Below are 18,542 nucleotides of genomic sequence, written 5' to 3'. Positions count from 1 at the left end.
CAAAATACAACTGAAAATAAAAAAAATAGATGAATATACTACCAAAAAGCCACATTAAGAAAGCAATACTTTAAAAAAGGTATAGAAAGAACATAGGGAAGTTTTTGTTTTAACCCAAAGAAACCAATAGAGAAGACAAATACATACTTCTAGAAAAATAAGATTTCTGAATTTTGGTGGGAAATTATGAGCTGTGTCCGATGTTATGGGGAAATGACATCTACATCTAACAACATCTTTAAAAGCAAAATAGTAACCATAATGTATATAGCAGGTATGGGGAAAGGGTTAGCACTCAGTCTTGCTTCACGTTAATGATTGTATAGTGATTTGAGCTCTTCAAAGGGAAGGCAAAGTATATTTTTTGACAGTGTTAGTTGTTTGCTTATCTTTGCAATTCATTTTCAAAGACAGAGGCAGATTAATAGCTGCCATTTTCCCTTGGGGAAAAAAGAGTTATCTGTGAACTTAATCTTTGAACAGAGTTTTAACATTTTAAATGGAAGGTGCCAAACTCTCAGCCCTGAAAACTAATGTGATCTATCTTCACCCACAAAGACAGCCCACTGTCCACTTATCCGGTGGCTCCGGAATATTTTCATGAGTTCTTCCCTCTTCTTACATATTGCAGTTCTGCTTGATTTAGGGGGGCTGAACATTGCACTGCAGGCTGCTTGCAGAAACTGGTGCACGGAGCTTGCAGAAGAAACAGCTTTTCTGCGGGCTTTCTGAAATTTTACGGACAGAAGATCCATCTAGTGAGCTTTTTCCTTCCTTCAAACTGTTTGCCAGTTCCCCCTGATGGCATTCTTCAGGTACTACAAACACACAGAGAGAGAAGACAACTCCATACAAGCCAAATGGAGGTTCCTCAGGATTCTCCCCGTGGGCCCATCTTTCCAGGCCAAATTTTTTATTCTTTTATCTTCCTCTCCCTTCAGACCTGCTGTAGTTGTAGCAGGGTGAGCATTATTGGGCAGGGTTTTCAGAGAACTGGGTAATTCCCAAATTTAAGTGCTACCGATTGGAAAGTAAAAAACAGACTAAAATCCCACAGACAGTAAGGACTTCATATGTGTTGATATAAATTCACCAGGCCTTTAAGGAACTATTTCACTCAGGTACAGAGAAAAGCCAACAAATTCCTTGTACAGGAACACTGTGGAAGGAAATGGCTGCTACGTACACTTCAGCTATTGAAAGAGACCAGCCTGAATTCATAAAAAGAAATAATACAGGACCAGACCATGAAAAAAAAAAAAAAAACCAAAAAAAAAAAAAAAACCTTAGACAAAAAACAGAAACATTTCCCCTTGGAGGTGACTAGCACAGGGTTTTAAGAACAGCTGGCATCCCTTATTGTACCTTTAGCGTGCAAACAAGGCCTAAAAAATGTTTTGGGTTTTTTTGGTTTTTTTTTTAATCCTACTTGATATTCACCACCAAAGCATCAGGAATGTCAAGTCTGGTCTTCCCTGTTTTTCCTGGGAGACTCATCAGAACCTGTCTCAGGTGTTTAACCTGAGCTCTAATTTTCACTGAAGGAGCAGGACACTGAATTTTTAACAGAGACATCCTTTACCCAAAACATTTACCACCATAGTTAACTAGATTTCAACAAAAAAACCCACACCTTTTCCCAATAAGTTTTATAGTCTGACTAAAAATCCCTTCTCCCATCAGTTGCTCAGTATTTGCTCTCTGAACTCGTGAGATAATATTTCACTAACCTCCAGTTCCACAGTCTGCCAGGACAGACAACAAAACTTCCAATGCAAAAAAAGAAAAAAGCTTAGACATTTGCTTTCAGAAAATCTGTCAGGCAAATAAGGGGTATAAGCCCAATCTTTTTCCAACAATCAAAAACAAAGTGGCATGGGAGAGTAGTGTTTGGTAGCTGTCAGCAAATGCACTAATACACCAACTGACTGAGGAACAGTGTAAGGTTCAACTATAGATGTATGAGGTAGCCTCAGTAGCCTTGATTGTTTAACAAACAAAAACAAACAAAAAACACCTTAAACTATAGGACTTTTGGCCACGCTCTCACAGGAAACTCAAGACACCCAAAGTATAGAACCAGTGTATTGGGATACCTGGAAGACAAGATACGTCAACTATGTCAAGTATCAAGGTATATCAACTTTTTTAATTGTTTTCTTACACAGATATATGGTTTCTAAAGAACTGAATGAATCCTTCAGCCGTACTGTGGACTTCTGACTTCATTTTCTGTATTGGTTCAACTGTCTTTTCAGGGAGGTAATGAAAAAACTGGAAAAATGAATAAACTATTTGACCACTTTGGTAATATTTTTTGCACCTTTTCAGACACTGAATCTTTTGTATGCTATTAAATTATTTTCTTCCAAGACAAATATTTAACTAAGCACAAGGTAAGGAGGCTGACCAACTACCTTAGCAGTGGAAACTGAGGGGCATACTATTTTTCCTCTATGAGCTTGTCATTATAAAATATCCCAAATAAGTTAAATAAGAATTCTTGCTTCAGTGGGTCTAACAAGGCAATAAAACTCATCATTTTGGCTTTTTTCTGAAAACTGCTTACAAGTTTTACGATCACGTATGGAAATGTTTTCTAACTTGTATAGGTGTCACATTTTGTTTTGTTTGTCTTGCAGCTGTAAGTTTTTCTTAAAGACAAACAATGCTGTAAAGAAACTTAAAATCTAGACGTGACATTAACTAACAATGTCATTGTAGAACTAGCATGTGGCTAAATCTTAGAACAGCCACACTGATTACTACATATGATGGACAAAAAGGAGCAAGAAAAATATAAAAAAATATAAATGTCAATACAAATAAGACAAAACTACAGTACACCATATTAGTACAGTAAAACCAGACTCTTTAAAAGCTACATTTAAACTATAAGTCCTCAAATCTTTTGAAGATAACCAATAGCGGAAAAGTCTTGAAGCAGGGATGTATCTACAGTGGCATAATACCACACAACAGTTTACAGAAGATACTTAGTTGTTAAAAATAATAATCAATCATCATCTTCACAAAAATTTGCACTCTCTAGCCAGAAATTTATTTACCTGGTTTTGAGATGGCACAAATGATAAATGAGGCTAATGGTGCCAAAAATAATGTACCTAAAAGCCAAGTGTCATTAAATGTTTTATAACATAAAAGGTATTTGTCAATCTTTTCATTTACCTTAAAAGACAAATGAATAAGGACATTGGACTTGTAACCTGAAATTGCACCCACTCGTATATTTCAGTATGTTGAAAAATCTTCCCTTTGTAAGTTTAATGACCGGCACCCCTTTCAAATGCAACCTGCTGGTCTTCTCATATCTGTATTACAGTAACAATGTTACTGCATTACTTCTGCTTAAATTTCTAGTGTCTAAAACGGGAAAACACTCACTCAATAAACAGTGAAATATTTCAGCTTTAGGTCCACACTAATCTTAATGGAGTTCTATATATGAATGCCACACAAATTATACTTAGGCTTTAATTTATATCCCTTTAATTTTATGTTTATTAGCAATACAACCAAAGTCATTTTGGTTTCTACCATGTCAGCATTGTCAGAGAGCATAATTTTCTTTCAACACATCACCAAGAGCATCAGGAAAAGCTACCTCTTTCTTTCAGATTTTAATATTACTAAAATAAAAAAAAAACAAAAAAACCCAATAATCATTCAATATTTATTCTACAGCTAAATCTACTGGATGCCTGGATGGGTACTTAAAACAGACACATACATACATACACGGTGTTTACAGTTGCAGTAATTAAGAATTAACAGTATTCTAGAACAGGGGACATTATCTTTAATCAAATAAGCAGTTGTTCAAAATGACTTTGCCGGTAAAATGAATTTCCACATCAAAAGACAACAACTAACATTTACGCTAAGTTATCAGAATTTAATATTGTTCATTTGTCAACTGTCATAAAATGGGATCATCCTTAGGCTTACTGGAAAAAGTAGGCATGTAATATAAGTGTTAACAACAACTGATCTGTTCATAGAATAATTACTTGTTTAGTAAGATACAATTTCACACTTGTTAATGTTTATTTAACTTATTGAAGGTTAAGTTTTTAGCACACCGCACCAGAAATGAAATACAACTCCGGTCTTTTATTGTTAAGATGTTGAGGAAGAGATTGCATGAAGCATTTCTGATAGCTTTCCATTCATTTTTAGTGTCAGTATATATCCTCTTCAAAACACTTGTTTTGGCCTTTTCCTTTTGACAGTCACAATAAATGCAGTTCGCACTTACAGTGTAGTGCACCTTTCAAATATGAATTATTTAGTTTCAACCACCATGTAAAGTGGGGATGTATTATTTAACAGATGACACAGGCACAGAGATTTTTCAGAGGTGCTGAGCACTCAGAACTCCAGCAGAATTCACTGAGAACTATAAGCGCTGAGCATCACAAGAGTCAGGTTCTAAGTGACCTGGCCTAAAATCATACATGAAGTCTGTGTCTAACTTTGTTGCTTTTCTCTGCATCCCCTCAATTCGTCTTTATCTAATAACCAGGTGTGTCTACATCAAGGCCATGAGAAGGAACCTTCATTGCTGCAGTTCATATGGCTGATAGCTTGCCCAAGGCTGTTTCAGTGAACTGGAAATCAAAACCAATAAGCCACTGCAGCTAAGGAGTATGGTGATCCAAACAACTAAGTCGCTGCTAGTGACCATAAGGGAGAGAGAGGAAGTCAACTGAGCAAACTACTGCTGAAGCTTCCCCTGCCAGGTGTGGAGGGAAAGAGAGAAGCCATTGTCCTAAGGTGGCTGGATCTCATAGGTCAAAGAGTGGTGGACAGAGCAGAAAGAGATGGTAAGGGGAGAAAAAAAAAAAAAACCTCAGCTAACTAAAAGAAGGTAATTGTACACAATGCTGAAAGCTTGGCTGCCAGAGTCAGGAAAACTAGGATATTTGGTGTCTACATATTTCTTTAAGGCCAAGAAAAAAGTTTAAATAATTTTACCTCAAGCAAGAACTGGAATGGAGCTACCCACTCTTCTGTCCAAAGTAGTGAAAGGCCACATCATGAGAAGAAACTGCCACCTACGTTTCTGTAACTATTGTTCTTCTATGTGTTGCACATGTCCATTCCATTGTTGGTGTGTGTGCGCGCGCCTCATGCACAGCTACTGGAGAACTTTTTCTCCTCAGTGGTATCTGTTGGAGCAGCTCGAATGGTCTCTGGTGTCATGCACAACTGCATGGAGATAAGGTGACTGAGCTGCCCCAACCCTCCTCAGTTCCTTCTTACCAGATAGACTCCAATAGAGAAGGAAAGGAGAATGAGTCATAGAATGTACATGTGCAACACATCTCAAAGAACTATACCTTATGGAAAGGTAGGTGTCTCTTTCTTCTTCAAGTGATTGGACATATCCATTCCTGCCTCCAGGACACTGTACCACAGAAGTAGATAGCATAATGGAATAGGCCACCCAAATACCCCACGAGAACCTGCTTCAATAAAAGAAATAAATCCACTTCCAACTGTACACCCTGGTTCTCACTTACCACATTGGAACCTATATGGGATTTCAGACTACGTCGTCTACTCAATGGGGACCCCATCCTAAAAGAAATCTTTCCTGACTCCCCACTTCTGGCCTTCAAACCACCCCACAACCTCATCAAGTCATCATCAGAAGCAAGCTCCCCACAGACAAGGACACACCAACTGACAGCAGCACCAGACCCTGCCAGAACAGATGCAAAACCTGCAGACATCTCTCTCTCTACTGCAACAATAATCAACACCCCCTTCACATGCCTATGACAACATGTGGGATACCTCCTCCAGTGCACTAAATTCCCCAACCACTGCTATGTGGGTGAAACCAGACAATCACTACGCCCTTGAACAAACTCACAGGAAAATGATAAAAGACAAAAATACCACATTACCTGTGGGTAAACACTTCACAAAGCGATCACGCCACATTTGACTTATCAGTCCTCATCCTCAAAGGAAACCTGCACACTTTCAAAAGTTGAGCCTGGGAGCTTAAATTCTGCTAGACACTAAAAATCATGGATTGAACAGACACTGGATTTATGATTTATTACAACAATCTGTAACCCGCTAACCCCATCTTTTTGTCCTATGTCTGCAGAGGTGTTAGCAGGCCACTCTACCTTGAAGGGTCACTTACAATATGTGCTCACTACTTACACTAAACAATCTGTTCCACCTTGCATTTTGCTGTGACGCTCAGAGTATCTTTCCCCAGAGCTGAAGAAGAGCAATGTGTGGCTCAAAAACTTGTCTCTCTCACCAACAGAAGTTGGTCCAATCTAAGGTATTACCTCTTCCACCTTGAATATCCTAGCACCAACAGCTACAACTAGACTGCAGTAACAACAATGGGAGACATACGGATAAATCACTATACACCACCTGAACACTTCCTCCTGAACTCAATTTTTATTCTGATTCACACTTTTTTTTTTTTTAAACTAAGTAAACAAAGCCACACATCAGGAAGTCATATCCATCGGGTTCTGCTCTGTTCTTGGACCTCTCCTTGACTCCTATGCCCCAGGGAAATTCCCAATCCCTCTCTCTTCCCAATCCCTGTCTCGAGAGCCACTCAACCTTTCCCCTGAGCACCTGCATAAGCAGAGGGGTAACCTGGCATTAACACCTTATTCTCCTGGACCAGCTAGTGCACATACACTTGATCATATCCCTCTGTTTGGTGTTGAAACTATAATAACTAATAAACAAAAGAAAAGTTTGCACTGCGTATTTTGATATTCTGCTAACATTGCCTAGCAAAGCCACAGGAACTGAGGAAACTAATTCCTCTAGCTCACATTGGAAAGCAAAATGTTATTGAATTGTAGAGTGTTTTTGGATACTAGTTGACTTAACTCCTTTGTCTGAAGGAGCACGAGGGGAGGAGCAAATAAGCTCGATGCGTCAGCCAAATCTAATTCACTTATAAATCAAACAACACTGTTGTAATGATTTCTCATAATAGTAATATAATATGGCAGTCTGCTTGCAATAGTACGACAGTGAATTATTTACTCTCTCCTAGCAACTACCTTACTCTATCAATTTCATAGTCTGTAGCTCAGAGGCAAGTTCTAATATTTATATATTGGCAGCCACTGAATGTCTTTCCGAGATGAAGAAAAATAAGGAGATGACAATATCATAGTTTAAATGTACTTTTCAATGAATGGTTCATTTGAGTTTGACCTCAAGTTGATTTCTAAATACACAGTTGTGTATGGGTTTAACAAAGAAGCCAATATTTTCATATATATTATCTTAGTGTATGCAAGGTTTATAGTAGTTTACTGCAGAAAACTAAGATTAATGCTCCTAAGAAAAATGGAGTGGATTTTAACCACACTTAGCTTTTCCAACATGAAAATTACTCACATCTCCAAACAATATCACAAGTTCATAAACCACTTCTTCTTCCTAGTCACTCAAAGACAAATAAAAATGTGTAACTCTAAAAACATTTCAAAACATAATCAGTGAACAAAATTCCATTTATTACAGTTTGTCTGAACAGCTATAGTATTCTTGATCTATAGAATTCCTGTTTTAAATGATACTGTATTCATCTGACAGCAAAAGAAAAAAAAATCAATACTTTTTTAAAATTTATTTAATGGAGGGTTGCACAAAATTCACTATTCAGGGTAAAGTTCTTCAAAATATACATTGCAATATACTTTTGGTCAGTGATCAGAACATCTTGTTAAATTGCTATTCATTACAGAGGTCACATCTATACTTACTTTTTCCTACCTTTAGTAATTTCTCCTCTTACTTTATGGCTTGAATCATTTCCTTTGGCTTACCAAACCCACATAACCACCACGCAAGTTCAGTACAAATAAGTGAATAATTTTGTTAAGCTTGTAAATAAATCTTTGCAGCACTGATTTCATTAGCATCTTTCTACATACTAAAAGGTCTGATTATAGGCTTCCACTGCTTAAGCAAGTAAAAGGAAAGCTGAAGCCTGATACAGTAGCAAATTTATGATACAAGGAGTGGAGGCAAACTCTATATTCATATTGCCTAACATTTTCCATTATAAATATGTTTTGACTTTTTTTTTTTTTTTTTTTTTTAAAGAGATCAACCGCCACCATAGTTTGCAGCAGGAACTTGAAATTTGGTGGAATGATGACCCTGGGGTCAGAAAGGAGACTTTTGTTATCTCCCTTAAAATCCTTTCAGATTTAATTGTGTTATAAACTGTCAAATATCACCATTTCTTGTCTGTATTTTGCTCTGTGAAGCTTGCTAGAGCTTTAATGCTAAAGTTCCTGAACGTTCAATACCGTACAATTGCACATAATACAATTTATTTTTCTTCTTTTTAAAATAACCTAGGAAATTATATACAAAAACCTACGTTAAAAGAAAGTTAAGATTGGAAACTCAAGCACCCAAAAGTCAGGAAATACCAGAATCAAGACCACCCAGGAACACTAATTCTGGCCCTCCATGTGTAGGGCTGGTTGGAAATTTTCCTACAGAACATTTTTCCTTTGAAAAACGCCGATTCATCAAAAGCATGACATGTTGAGGAAGTGTGCTGCCTTTTAACAAAAATTCATTTAGAAACTACAAATAAAAACAAAAAAGCATTTTAAGGTCAATACATCCCATTTCAAACTTTTTGAAATGTTCTGATTTTCCATTTTGAAATTACTTTTTTCAGTTTATTTCATACTATAAAATGAAGTCAAAATCAGAAAGAAATGTTTAGATTTTGTCAAAACAAAATGTCTTGATCAACTTTTTCCTAATTTTAGCTTCTATAAAGTTTCAAAGACTTCGGTTTTCTTCCAGAATAGAAGAAAATTCAAATTTGTGACACTCTCCCCAAAGCAAAAAATCCAGTTCACGCACACCTCTACTTATTTATAATGCATTGAGAGTTTTCAGTCACATAATCATGTATTTTCCCGCCCGGAACCTTGCTTCATTTACTTATTAGAAAGAGAATATGGAGGGCTGGCTTTGGGTAGTTAAGGCTTCACATATTAACATCAGCACTTGAATTGCACCCAGAAGCAAAGAGGTGGCCACTGCAATCTTTGAAGCACTGGAGTAACATACTCTACACATAGCTAACATCTCCAAGCAAGTGGTCACTGCTGTCTGTAGCTTTAAAGTGGTCTTCCAAGCATAGCGCAATATATAGTAAACAGATCTAGACAAAGGGAATAGTTAATAGATGCAAGATCTACATGCAAAATAGTTGCAGTTTTCAAGTCAAGATGAAAGCACAGATGAAAAAATATTTTTGTAGGCAATTAAAGCTACCTCGGATTCCAGGAGCAACTGGGTTCTCGAAAGTATTCCTAGAATATATAGCATTTTTGGCAAAGGGCAAGCATGCTCCAAAGCGACCATTTTCTCTATCCACCAGTCAGAACTGGTTTTGAGATTTTGAAGAAGATATCAGAGAAGGAAATGTCTTCAACTAGAGAACCAATCACAACATAAATTTTTTAATACATTGTCGCAATCAGTGGGTTTTGGAACTAGATTACCTCCACCAGGATTTTCACCTCCAGTGTATCTGTTACAATGAATCATAGAAACCATTGTACTGATAGCTGTTGACAGTAAATGCTCAAAATCCAATAGGACACTAACCTTAAGCAAAGCCTGAAACTGACTTGACTACAACAAGTTGACATATAATTTAGATAGTATTTGTAATGGACAAAGAGGGAAGGAGATTTGATTCACAACTAACATAGGTTTACTAAACTCACTGATTAATATATAGTGTCCATATATGCAATTATCAATGTATCACTCATAAGAAATGTATCAATGGGAAAATAAAATATATAGTTGCTTAGCGCAACCTTTACAAAATGGGAGCTGCTAAAACTCTAAGGTTACAGCCATGAATATGGTGTAACAAACGATCATGTAACAAGTAACACTAAAGCCTTGTCTAGGTGATTATATGTGTTGTTTAAAAGAAAATAAAAGGGATGTTGTGCAAAATACTTATGAAATACAATGGACTAAAATGACTGCCTTTTTTAAATGATTGCTATTTTGATATCTGTACATTAACTATTTCAAAATTTCAACTATATAGGTGAAAACATTTTTAGCGAGTGAGCACTTTATTGGGTGCATATATAAGTAAGAGGCAGAAGAGAAAAACATTACAAATTTTAGTGTATTCAATGCACAGAAGACAAGATTTAGTTTACTACTAAAACTCAGGAAGGAAAGAAGGAAGGAAGTTGAACATGAATTTAAGTAAGTAAATGAAAACTGAAATTCAAAAGTAGCAAAGAAGCAGGTAGTTTTGCATGGGGAAGAAGGGAAGGATACAGTGAGAGGGTGGAGGGAAAGTTGGAATTGGAATGTGCTCAATGCCCTGCAGGATCATTACTTGTATTGCAGCAGTACCCAAAGGCTATGACCATGGTTTGGCTCTCCTCTACTAGGTACTGTATAAATACAGAGTCTTTAAAAAGTAAGAGAGCCCCTGTCCAAGGAGTTTAAATTCTAAGGATTGGATCCTGCAAACACTTATTTGTGTGCTTAACTCTACTACTGAGAGTTGTTGCTTTGATTTCAATGAGATTACTTAAGGTAGTATAGTTAAACACATGGGTCAAGGTTTGCAGGATTGGGCTTAAGTTAACATAAGGTACAAGAAGTTATTTGGTAGCCAATACGTATAGCTGGGAGGGCAGGACAGAGCCAGCTCAAAACAGGACTGGCAAGTAAGTCAGGGAAGATTTCTCTGTTCAGTTTTGGTCCAAAAGAAGTGTTATAATCTTACAAGTAGAATGGCAATCCCAGAGGTGAAAACTAGAAATAAAGTTGTCACCGAGACTATGCTGAGAAATGCTGCTCGAGGGGCGAGAATACTGCCGTCTCCGGGACACTGCTGAATAAGGGGAGGTTGGAAACAAAATACTGTAGTTGGCAACTGAGAAATGGTTAAGTGAGGAATATGTATTTTATAGAAAAAGGGAGAGACAGATTTTTGATACAGGCAATGGTCCAGTAGAAACAGATTGGCAATGGTGGTGAGCAAAAGACAAAGCTATGAGACATAGCATCAGAATGTTTTAAAAAAGTGAACTGTCTCCCTTCCTTTTCCTTTCAGCACTATATTTAATATAGCTATACTACCATCATTTTGTGGTCTTTGACAAACCTATTAGAGATTAATATCCAAAATTAACAATACCTTAACTGGAACAAGAAATTAGCAAAATATATAACCTATGACATATTTTGCTACAAATAGGCTAGTTGCTAGACTGAGCTCTATCTATGAATTTACATAAATCCTGAGATTTGGGAACCAAAAAGAGACAGTCTTGCATTTGTAGAATGTAAACAATTTTTATTTTTAAAAGAGAAAAACTTGACTGCCAGATGAAGCAGATAGCAGCAACACACAGCTATTCTCTGTTCAATTATTTCAGTCAGTGTTGACTAGTAACTAGTCACTGAACTTGACTGAACCAACTTGTATTCTTATTAAACGAACCGTGTTAGTCTTGTGGTTCTACTGTCGTTGCACAGAGCAGGAAGGTAGAGCGGCTGTTTATGGGCCACTAAAGAAATTGTTTATTAGGAAGGCAAAGCTTGTCTTTTAAATTTAAAAGAAAGGAGAAATATATTTATTTATTAGAGAATAAAACTTAAGAGTTAATACACCACACTAACTTCCTGTTCAGAATACTGTCATTATTCTCTCTTGTGCACATGGCTCAGGCAGAGTTGTGCACACCGACAGAGCAAAAATATCACACCAATTAGCTGTAGTTTTGGAAAGACACCACATATTAAATCAAGGTTTTAAATAAATAAATAAACAAACAAACCCCAATGTCAACTAGCTCCCGAGACACTTTTTTTTATTCAGTGTTAGAGCTGCTTAAAAAAAAAAATAAAATCTAGCAATACGGTCTTCAAAAGCATCCTTTTTTATATCATAATAAAGGAACTCATGGCATCAGAGATTTTTAATATCTGGCTTTTGTCATTTTTGCAATCTTAGCAAGCAAGCGCAAAAGGATATTGGCCACAGCACAAGTTCCACTCACATACTGCCCTCAAGTCATGCATGAAATGCTCATTATTTACCAGAGCCAGATACAAGATTTATTCTTTCAAATTAGTACAACGATACATACTGGACCAGACACTAGAAGTCGTCCAGAAGAGTTGACTAAGGCCATGTCTACACTAGTACTTATGTCAGCAAAATTTTTTTTGCTCAGGATTGTGAAAAAACCACCCCCCCTCTAAGCGACATGAGTTTCACCAGCATAAGTAATAGTGTGCACAGTGGTATGTCAGTGGGAGAGCTTCTCCTGCTAACATAGCTATTGCCCCTTGTTAGGGGTGATTTAATTATGTTGACAGGAGAGCTCTCTCCCATTGGCATAGAGCAGCTACACAAGAGATCGTACAGCAGCACAGCTGTATTGGTACAGCTGTGCTGCTATAAGCTCTCTAGTGTACATATAGCCTATATCGGACATCATAAAAGCCAAAGGCAAAGGGTCAGCTTATTAGACTCTACAAAATCATCCAAAGTTTACAGGTCAATTTCATTCCAGTTCAACAAATGAAACTTCAGGGATAAGTGCCCACAGGGGATGTCCTAGAGATAATTTTCCCACGTATCCAGAAAAACTCTTCAGCAGGTGTGGTCAATATCAGTCAGATTCCATCTGTAATAATACCTCAGTGAATAAGTCTCACTATTGACCATATACTCAAAGAGCACCTCCAGTCTTTCTTCCAGCACCAGTGAATTTTTCCTTTTAAAGCCCATTGTTGAAAACTGAGATTCTGATTCTCCAAATCCTTGTGATCCATGCTAAAAAGGAACCCTAAGGACATGCTCCAGAATGAGCATATTACTCATAAAATAAACAAATGAGGACCAACCCACAGAAAGTTTTACAATCTCTGCAAACAATTCCTTCAGCTGCAGCTGAGAAGGATATTCAGTTCCATCACTGCAGTGGTTAGACATACTAGCCTAGGAGCAAGGAACATACCAAAAAAGAAAGCCTGTTCTGACAGCAATGCAGCAAATCACTTCCACCAACAACCTCTCAGTATCTCAGTTTCTCCAACTTAAACTGAATACAGTAACTCCTCACTTAAAGTCATTCCGGTTAACGTTGTTACGTTGCTGATTAATTAGAGAACATGCTCATTTAAAGTTCCACAATTCTCCCTTATAACATCATTTGGCAGCCACCTGCTTTGTCCACTGCTGGCAGGAAGAGCAGCCAGTTGCAGCTACCTGGTGGGGGCTTGGAACCAGGTGGGACTGGCAGCCCTATCAGCTCCCCGCTCCCTTAAGTTCCCTGTGCGGCAGCCGCCCAGCAAACTATTAATTGCCGGCAGTTCAGCTGTCCCTCCCCTCACTGCCATGTGCTGCTCCTGCCCTCTGCCTTGGAGCTACTCTCCGGAGCCTCCTGCTTGCTGTGCACGGGTGCTGGGGGGAGACACGAGAGGGAGCCTAATGTCAGGGTGTCCCCCTCCCTCCTGTTCCTGCACCCCACTTACCCCATTTCCAAAGAGCAGGGCGGGGACACAACAGGGCTCAGGACAGAGGGAGCTTTCTGGCAGGAGCTGCTGTCTCAACTTGCTGATCTATTTTAAAAGGCAGTATACTTCGAGTGGGGTCAGCATACTTAAAGGGGCAATGAGCGTCTCTCTCTGTCTCACAGTGTCTCTCTGTCTACCATGCTGTCTCCCCTCCCTCCATTCATGCTGCCTGGTAGAGTGTGAGGCTAAATTAACAAGAATGGGTTAACCCTTGAGGGCTCAGCTGATTGCTAGTTCATCATTTAGCAGTAAGGCATTCCCTGGGAAATATCCTACCCTCTGACTTCACCACCTCAACCAAGCTTCACAATCATCATCGTGGTATAGCAGTATTAAATTGTTTAAAACTTATACTGTGTGCGTGTGTATATTTATTAGTCTTTTGTCTGGTGAAAAAAATTCCCTGGAACCTAACCCCCCCCATTTACATTAATTCTTATGGGGGAAATTGGATTTGCTTAACTTCGTTTCACTTAAAGTCGCATTTTTCAGGAACATAACTACATTAAGCGAGGAGTTACTGTAATTATATTTCCCTTTCTTTGTAAAGCAGTTTGAGAGGTATGAATGAAAGGCACTATTCTAGTATTTTTAGCTAACCATGGTCAGAAAGGAAATTAAACTGAATATTCTAGAGGGCACTGAGCATTGGCCTCAGAATGGGACTAAACAGTCAATGCTTCAAAAAGTCTGAGAGCTAGGACAGTTGCAGCTTGTGCCATGCGACAGGAAATCCAGTCAATATGATATTCTTAGAGAAGGCTCGTTATCCCCCTTCTCACTTGACATCCAGATGTAAAGGTACATGTTCTCATCTTAAACCTGCATGGAAGTGAATGTTCTTTCACGTTATATTAGCAATACTCAGTTTCAAAGATTAAAAGTTTTATTAACTACTTTACAACTTTCATCTTTAGTTTTTTCTGTCAGTCAGAAAATTATTTTATTCCTAAAACTGCCATCTGCTGCAATGAGAAATAGTTGAGCTACCAAGAAACAATGTGAGTACATTGAGTATACCTATGCCAAAACTTCAGGATCATCTTCCCAAAAGAGCATGCGAAATATCTCATATAATATTTTCAGGAGGTTGATTTCTGAATTTAAAACTTAGGAAGTTTTTTGAACTGGCACCCAGCCACACTCCAAATATGTGAATTGTGGTACTCTCTTTCTGAGCAGAAAGATTTTCCACTACATCCATATGTGCTACAATATCTAGACAAGACCTAACTGTTTGAAGTAGGGGTCTTTATTCTTTATTCTGCATTAACTAGCTTTTATCAGTTTAAACTCAAGCCACTCTTGCGGTTACCCTGATAAGAGGCCTTGCGCAGGGGAGAGAGAATTTATTCTACGTTCACTGAAGGAAATGCTTGGCTCCAGAAAGTGGGATTTTTTAATGTCTGAATAATTTATTAAATAAATAGATTAAAGAGGAGAGAAAAGAGTGTTTTAAGAAGTAATTTCCATCTTCTCCTACAAGTGACTCAGATCAAGGACTTGAGGACACCTTCCTTATCCCACATAGTCTGAAAAATTAGGGGCTTCTAATATATATCAAACAGTATGCATGCAGAATCCACTCTGTGGACTATTTCCTTCACGAACCAAAACAAAACCCTCTCTGCCCAATGTCTGAGCACTGGTTCCTGTCATATTTGTTGGTTCCTACCATACAATGACCAAGTCAGGGCAGACATGAGAAGCAACTGGTTGTGGTCACACAACATCTTGCATTTCCCATAGCTATTTCATTGGTCACCCTGTCTGCCTCATTGCATGTTAATAGTCAATCAAGAAATCCTAAGGGTAAACAACTTCTTCAAACGACTTCTATCAAAGGAGACTTATTAATGCTTTCAAAGGGCCTGATCCAAGGCCATTAGAGCAGGAGTTCTAACAGAAAAAATTTTGGTGACCTCAGAGTGCAGCCACCAACTCTTGCTGGTGGCCGCACTGACACTTTTTCCTAGAATACTTAATTTTAGGAAAAATTAATAAATAAATATGCACATATACATGTCCAAATAATTGAAATTTATTTATGTAGGTTTTTTTTTTTTTTTTTTTTTTTGCAAACTCAATAACAAAAGTTATGTACAATTGCCTCTATTCTTTACTGGACCTAAACAGAATAGAAACACAAATAAGGTGCTTTGCATGTTTTGCCTTTTTTGGTTGATTTTTTTTTTTAAAGACGTGCTAGCTAGTAAATCTGCTACGGTGAAAAGTGATATTTGTGTATTTGTTAATATCACTTTTCACAGCAGACTTACTCAGCCCCGGCAAGCTGAGGGACAAATTAAGCCCTAGATGGGCAGGTGGAAAGGGAGGCGGGCAAGGCCAGGGGTGATGGGAAGGGTTGGAGCCTGAAGTCCTGCGACTGGGGGATGGAGTCCACCACCACATGGCCGGAGCCTGCCACCCACCACCCCAGGGCCGAAGCCTGAACCCCACCGCCCCCAGGATGGTGGGGAACTCACACTGGTTGCCTACTCCTACTGTGTTTATGGTTCCAGAAGAGGGCAAGGTCCAGCCCCTGCCTGTGGCCCTAGGGAGGGGCGGCTGCTTTGCCCCTCCCCATATCACCACTTAGGAGGCTGTGGCCACAAGAAAAGCACCTGGTGGATGCATTTGAGAAACACTGCATTAGAGTCAGTAGAAGTATTTCCACTCACTTCAATGAGCTTTGGCACTAGGTCTTTCTTCCCAAGCAGGGAACTACACTTAGCCTTGATACTCAAGGTGTCAAGAAAAAGAATAGTAAAATCATTCAAGTGGAGCATGTTACACTGCATTTCTACACAAGGATGAGGAGGATGAAGACGCGCTAAGAAGTTATTGGAAATCTACCTTCCTTCCACTCTGAAATTCAGATAAATGCCTCATGGCACTCTTGATACCTTGAGACAGGGAAAATTAGGATTCCGACCAAGCCATCCTTACAAGTCGTTTTTTTCCCTCTTAAAATAAATCAACAGGGCCCACAGCCATCAAACCCTGTACTAGACCTCTCGCATTGGTCCAAAGAGCTGCCAAGTCTCATATCACCTCTAATTCCTGATCCCTAGTTCAAAGATGAACTGCAAATCAAATAGCTATTTTGATTTTGTCCTTTATGATATGAAGACTTGCTCATTTATTTTTTAATTAAAAACCAAGGAGAAATTAAAAGTAGCAAGTCCTCATCTCCTCCTCTTTGTGTCAGCAAGATCTTTGGAGCAAAACAGATAGGGGATGTTGTGTCAGACTAAAACTCAAGACATTAAAGTTGGAAATAGTCATTATACCCCAAGCAAGAGCAATTTCATGATCTAACCATCATGAATATTACTAAGAGTCCAAACTATTCCGTCTCCCCAGTATTGCTTTCCATGGTTTGCTTTATAATAACCTACGGTTAATGCCAGTGAAAGGAATGACTAAATATTATTCAGATTTCACTAAGTTAGGAACTATAACAAAACTACATTAGCAAATGAAGTGAAAAATCAGAGTTCATGGCTTTACAGTCTGGTATTTTAGACATCCTTCAGTAACGCCCCTCAGACCTTCCTTAAATTTTTTTGAAACTTTTGTACTGAAAACAAATGAGAAAATTACTGTATCTATTATTCTAAGTGGAAAGCAACCATGAGTTATCTGATACCACCTCTGCTGGTACAAATCTTATTCCTAAGAATGAAATGTTCTAGCTAAGTATAACCTTGGAAGAAGTTTCTGACTAGATAAGGGATACATATTAACTTGATACTTGTGCCCAGTGGAAAAGAGAGAACTAGATTACAAGACACGAATTCTGTAAAGTTTGCTAGCTAAAGTTTGTGTCACCTCTGGAAATCACCTATGTCTATTTAGTTAGCTAGGATTAAAATCTGATAAACACTTTTTTGGGTTTAAAAAGCAAGCTTCTTCACAGTCTTTGTATTCTTGTTGAGTGTGCAACCACCAGTCTGTAGCATATTCTTAATGCTAATTTGGCTTTCGCAGTGGAAAAAACAGACCATACATGATGTCATTAGCAATGTAGTGCAAACAAAACAAACAGAGGTGTTAAAAAAAAGTTGTAAAAAGAAGCAACACAACATCAAAATACAGTGAAGAATGGCATCTGAAATGTAAAGTTGTCACAGCTACCAAATAGTATCCTGAATCGAACACATTTTCTAACTCATGTAAAGAATCTTTAGTCATTAGTCATCACATTGCTATTCATTGTTTTCACTGTAGATGTCAGTCTCAAATTTCCTTAATTAAACCATGTACAACTGCTCTATTTACTTGCTGGTGTCTGTATTTTATGATTGCAATAACACATCCAGTCTCTCTCCTGCTGAGAAATTTTCCTGTGAGCTAAAACCTGGCACAGATACTGAATGCAACAATGTTTTATTTTTCCTTCCCAAATTGTAACAGCTGTATAGTTTTCAGTGCTTAGACTAGTTCAAAGGTATACTCTTTGCTACCACTTATCTGAACATTATCAAAAAATATCGGTAAAGGTGCATGCAGTGAACTGTACCTCATACTCGCCACATTCAGAAGGTGTATCCTTGTGTATAGCCATCTGATACTTGGCAAATAAAGTAGCTGACTGGCTGAAGGATGAATTGAACTGTGGGTCTTCAAAGGAGACAGGTACTAACCTCACCTTCAGAGCAAGGAAAATACAAGCAAAATATTTAAATGCACCTAATCAGATTATATGCTCCTGAAGGTAAGGCTAGTGGAAGATCTCCTCATAGCAATTTCAAAGCCGCAGCCATTGGCATCATATCTTAAATGGGGTAAGGCAAGTATACCCCATAAGCTTAAAGGATTGTTATATTAAATTATTATAGATATTTTAAATTAGAATTTATATAATGTCATACTGCAGGTACTAATTTATTCTGCCCTCTTAT

The 18,542-nt window shown here is 38.0% G+C and overlaps 1 protein-coding gene across 6 annotated transcripts in view; it reads right to left on the bottom strand.

The window, feature by feature from the left end:
* ATE1 (arginyltransferase 1) overlaps positions 1–18,542 on the bottom strand; it is a 151,752-nt gene that overhangs the window by 104,381 nt on the left and 28,829 nt on the right. For 4 of the 6 annotated variants that reach the window (XM_034775643.1, XM_034775638.1, XM_034775640.1 and 1 more), the window contains exon 7: positions 18,161–18,289. The exons of the other annotated variants lie outside the window; for them this stretch is intronic. In XM_034775643.1, the coding sequence (XP_034631534.1) occupies positions 18,161–18,289 (129 nt within the window). The remainder of the gene's footprint in view (positions 1–18,160; positions 18,290–18,542) is intronic. 6 annotated transcript variants of the gene reach the window in all.

Source organism: Trachemys scripta, chromosome 7 (assembly GCF_013100865.1).
Source record: "Trachemys scripta elegans isolate TJP31775 chromosome 7, CAS_Tse_1.0, whole genome shotgun sequence".
Lineage (NCBI taxonomy): Eukaryota > Metazoa > Chordata > Testudines > Emydidae > Trachemys > Trachemys scripta.
Note: the sequence above shows the minus strand (reverse complement) of the source record. Positions and strands in the feature narration are given on the sequence as shown.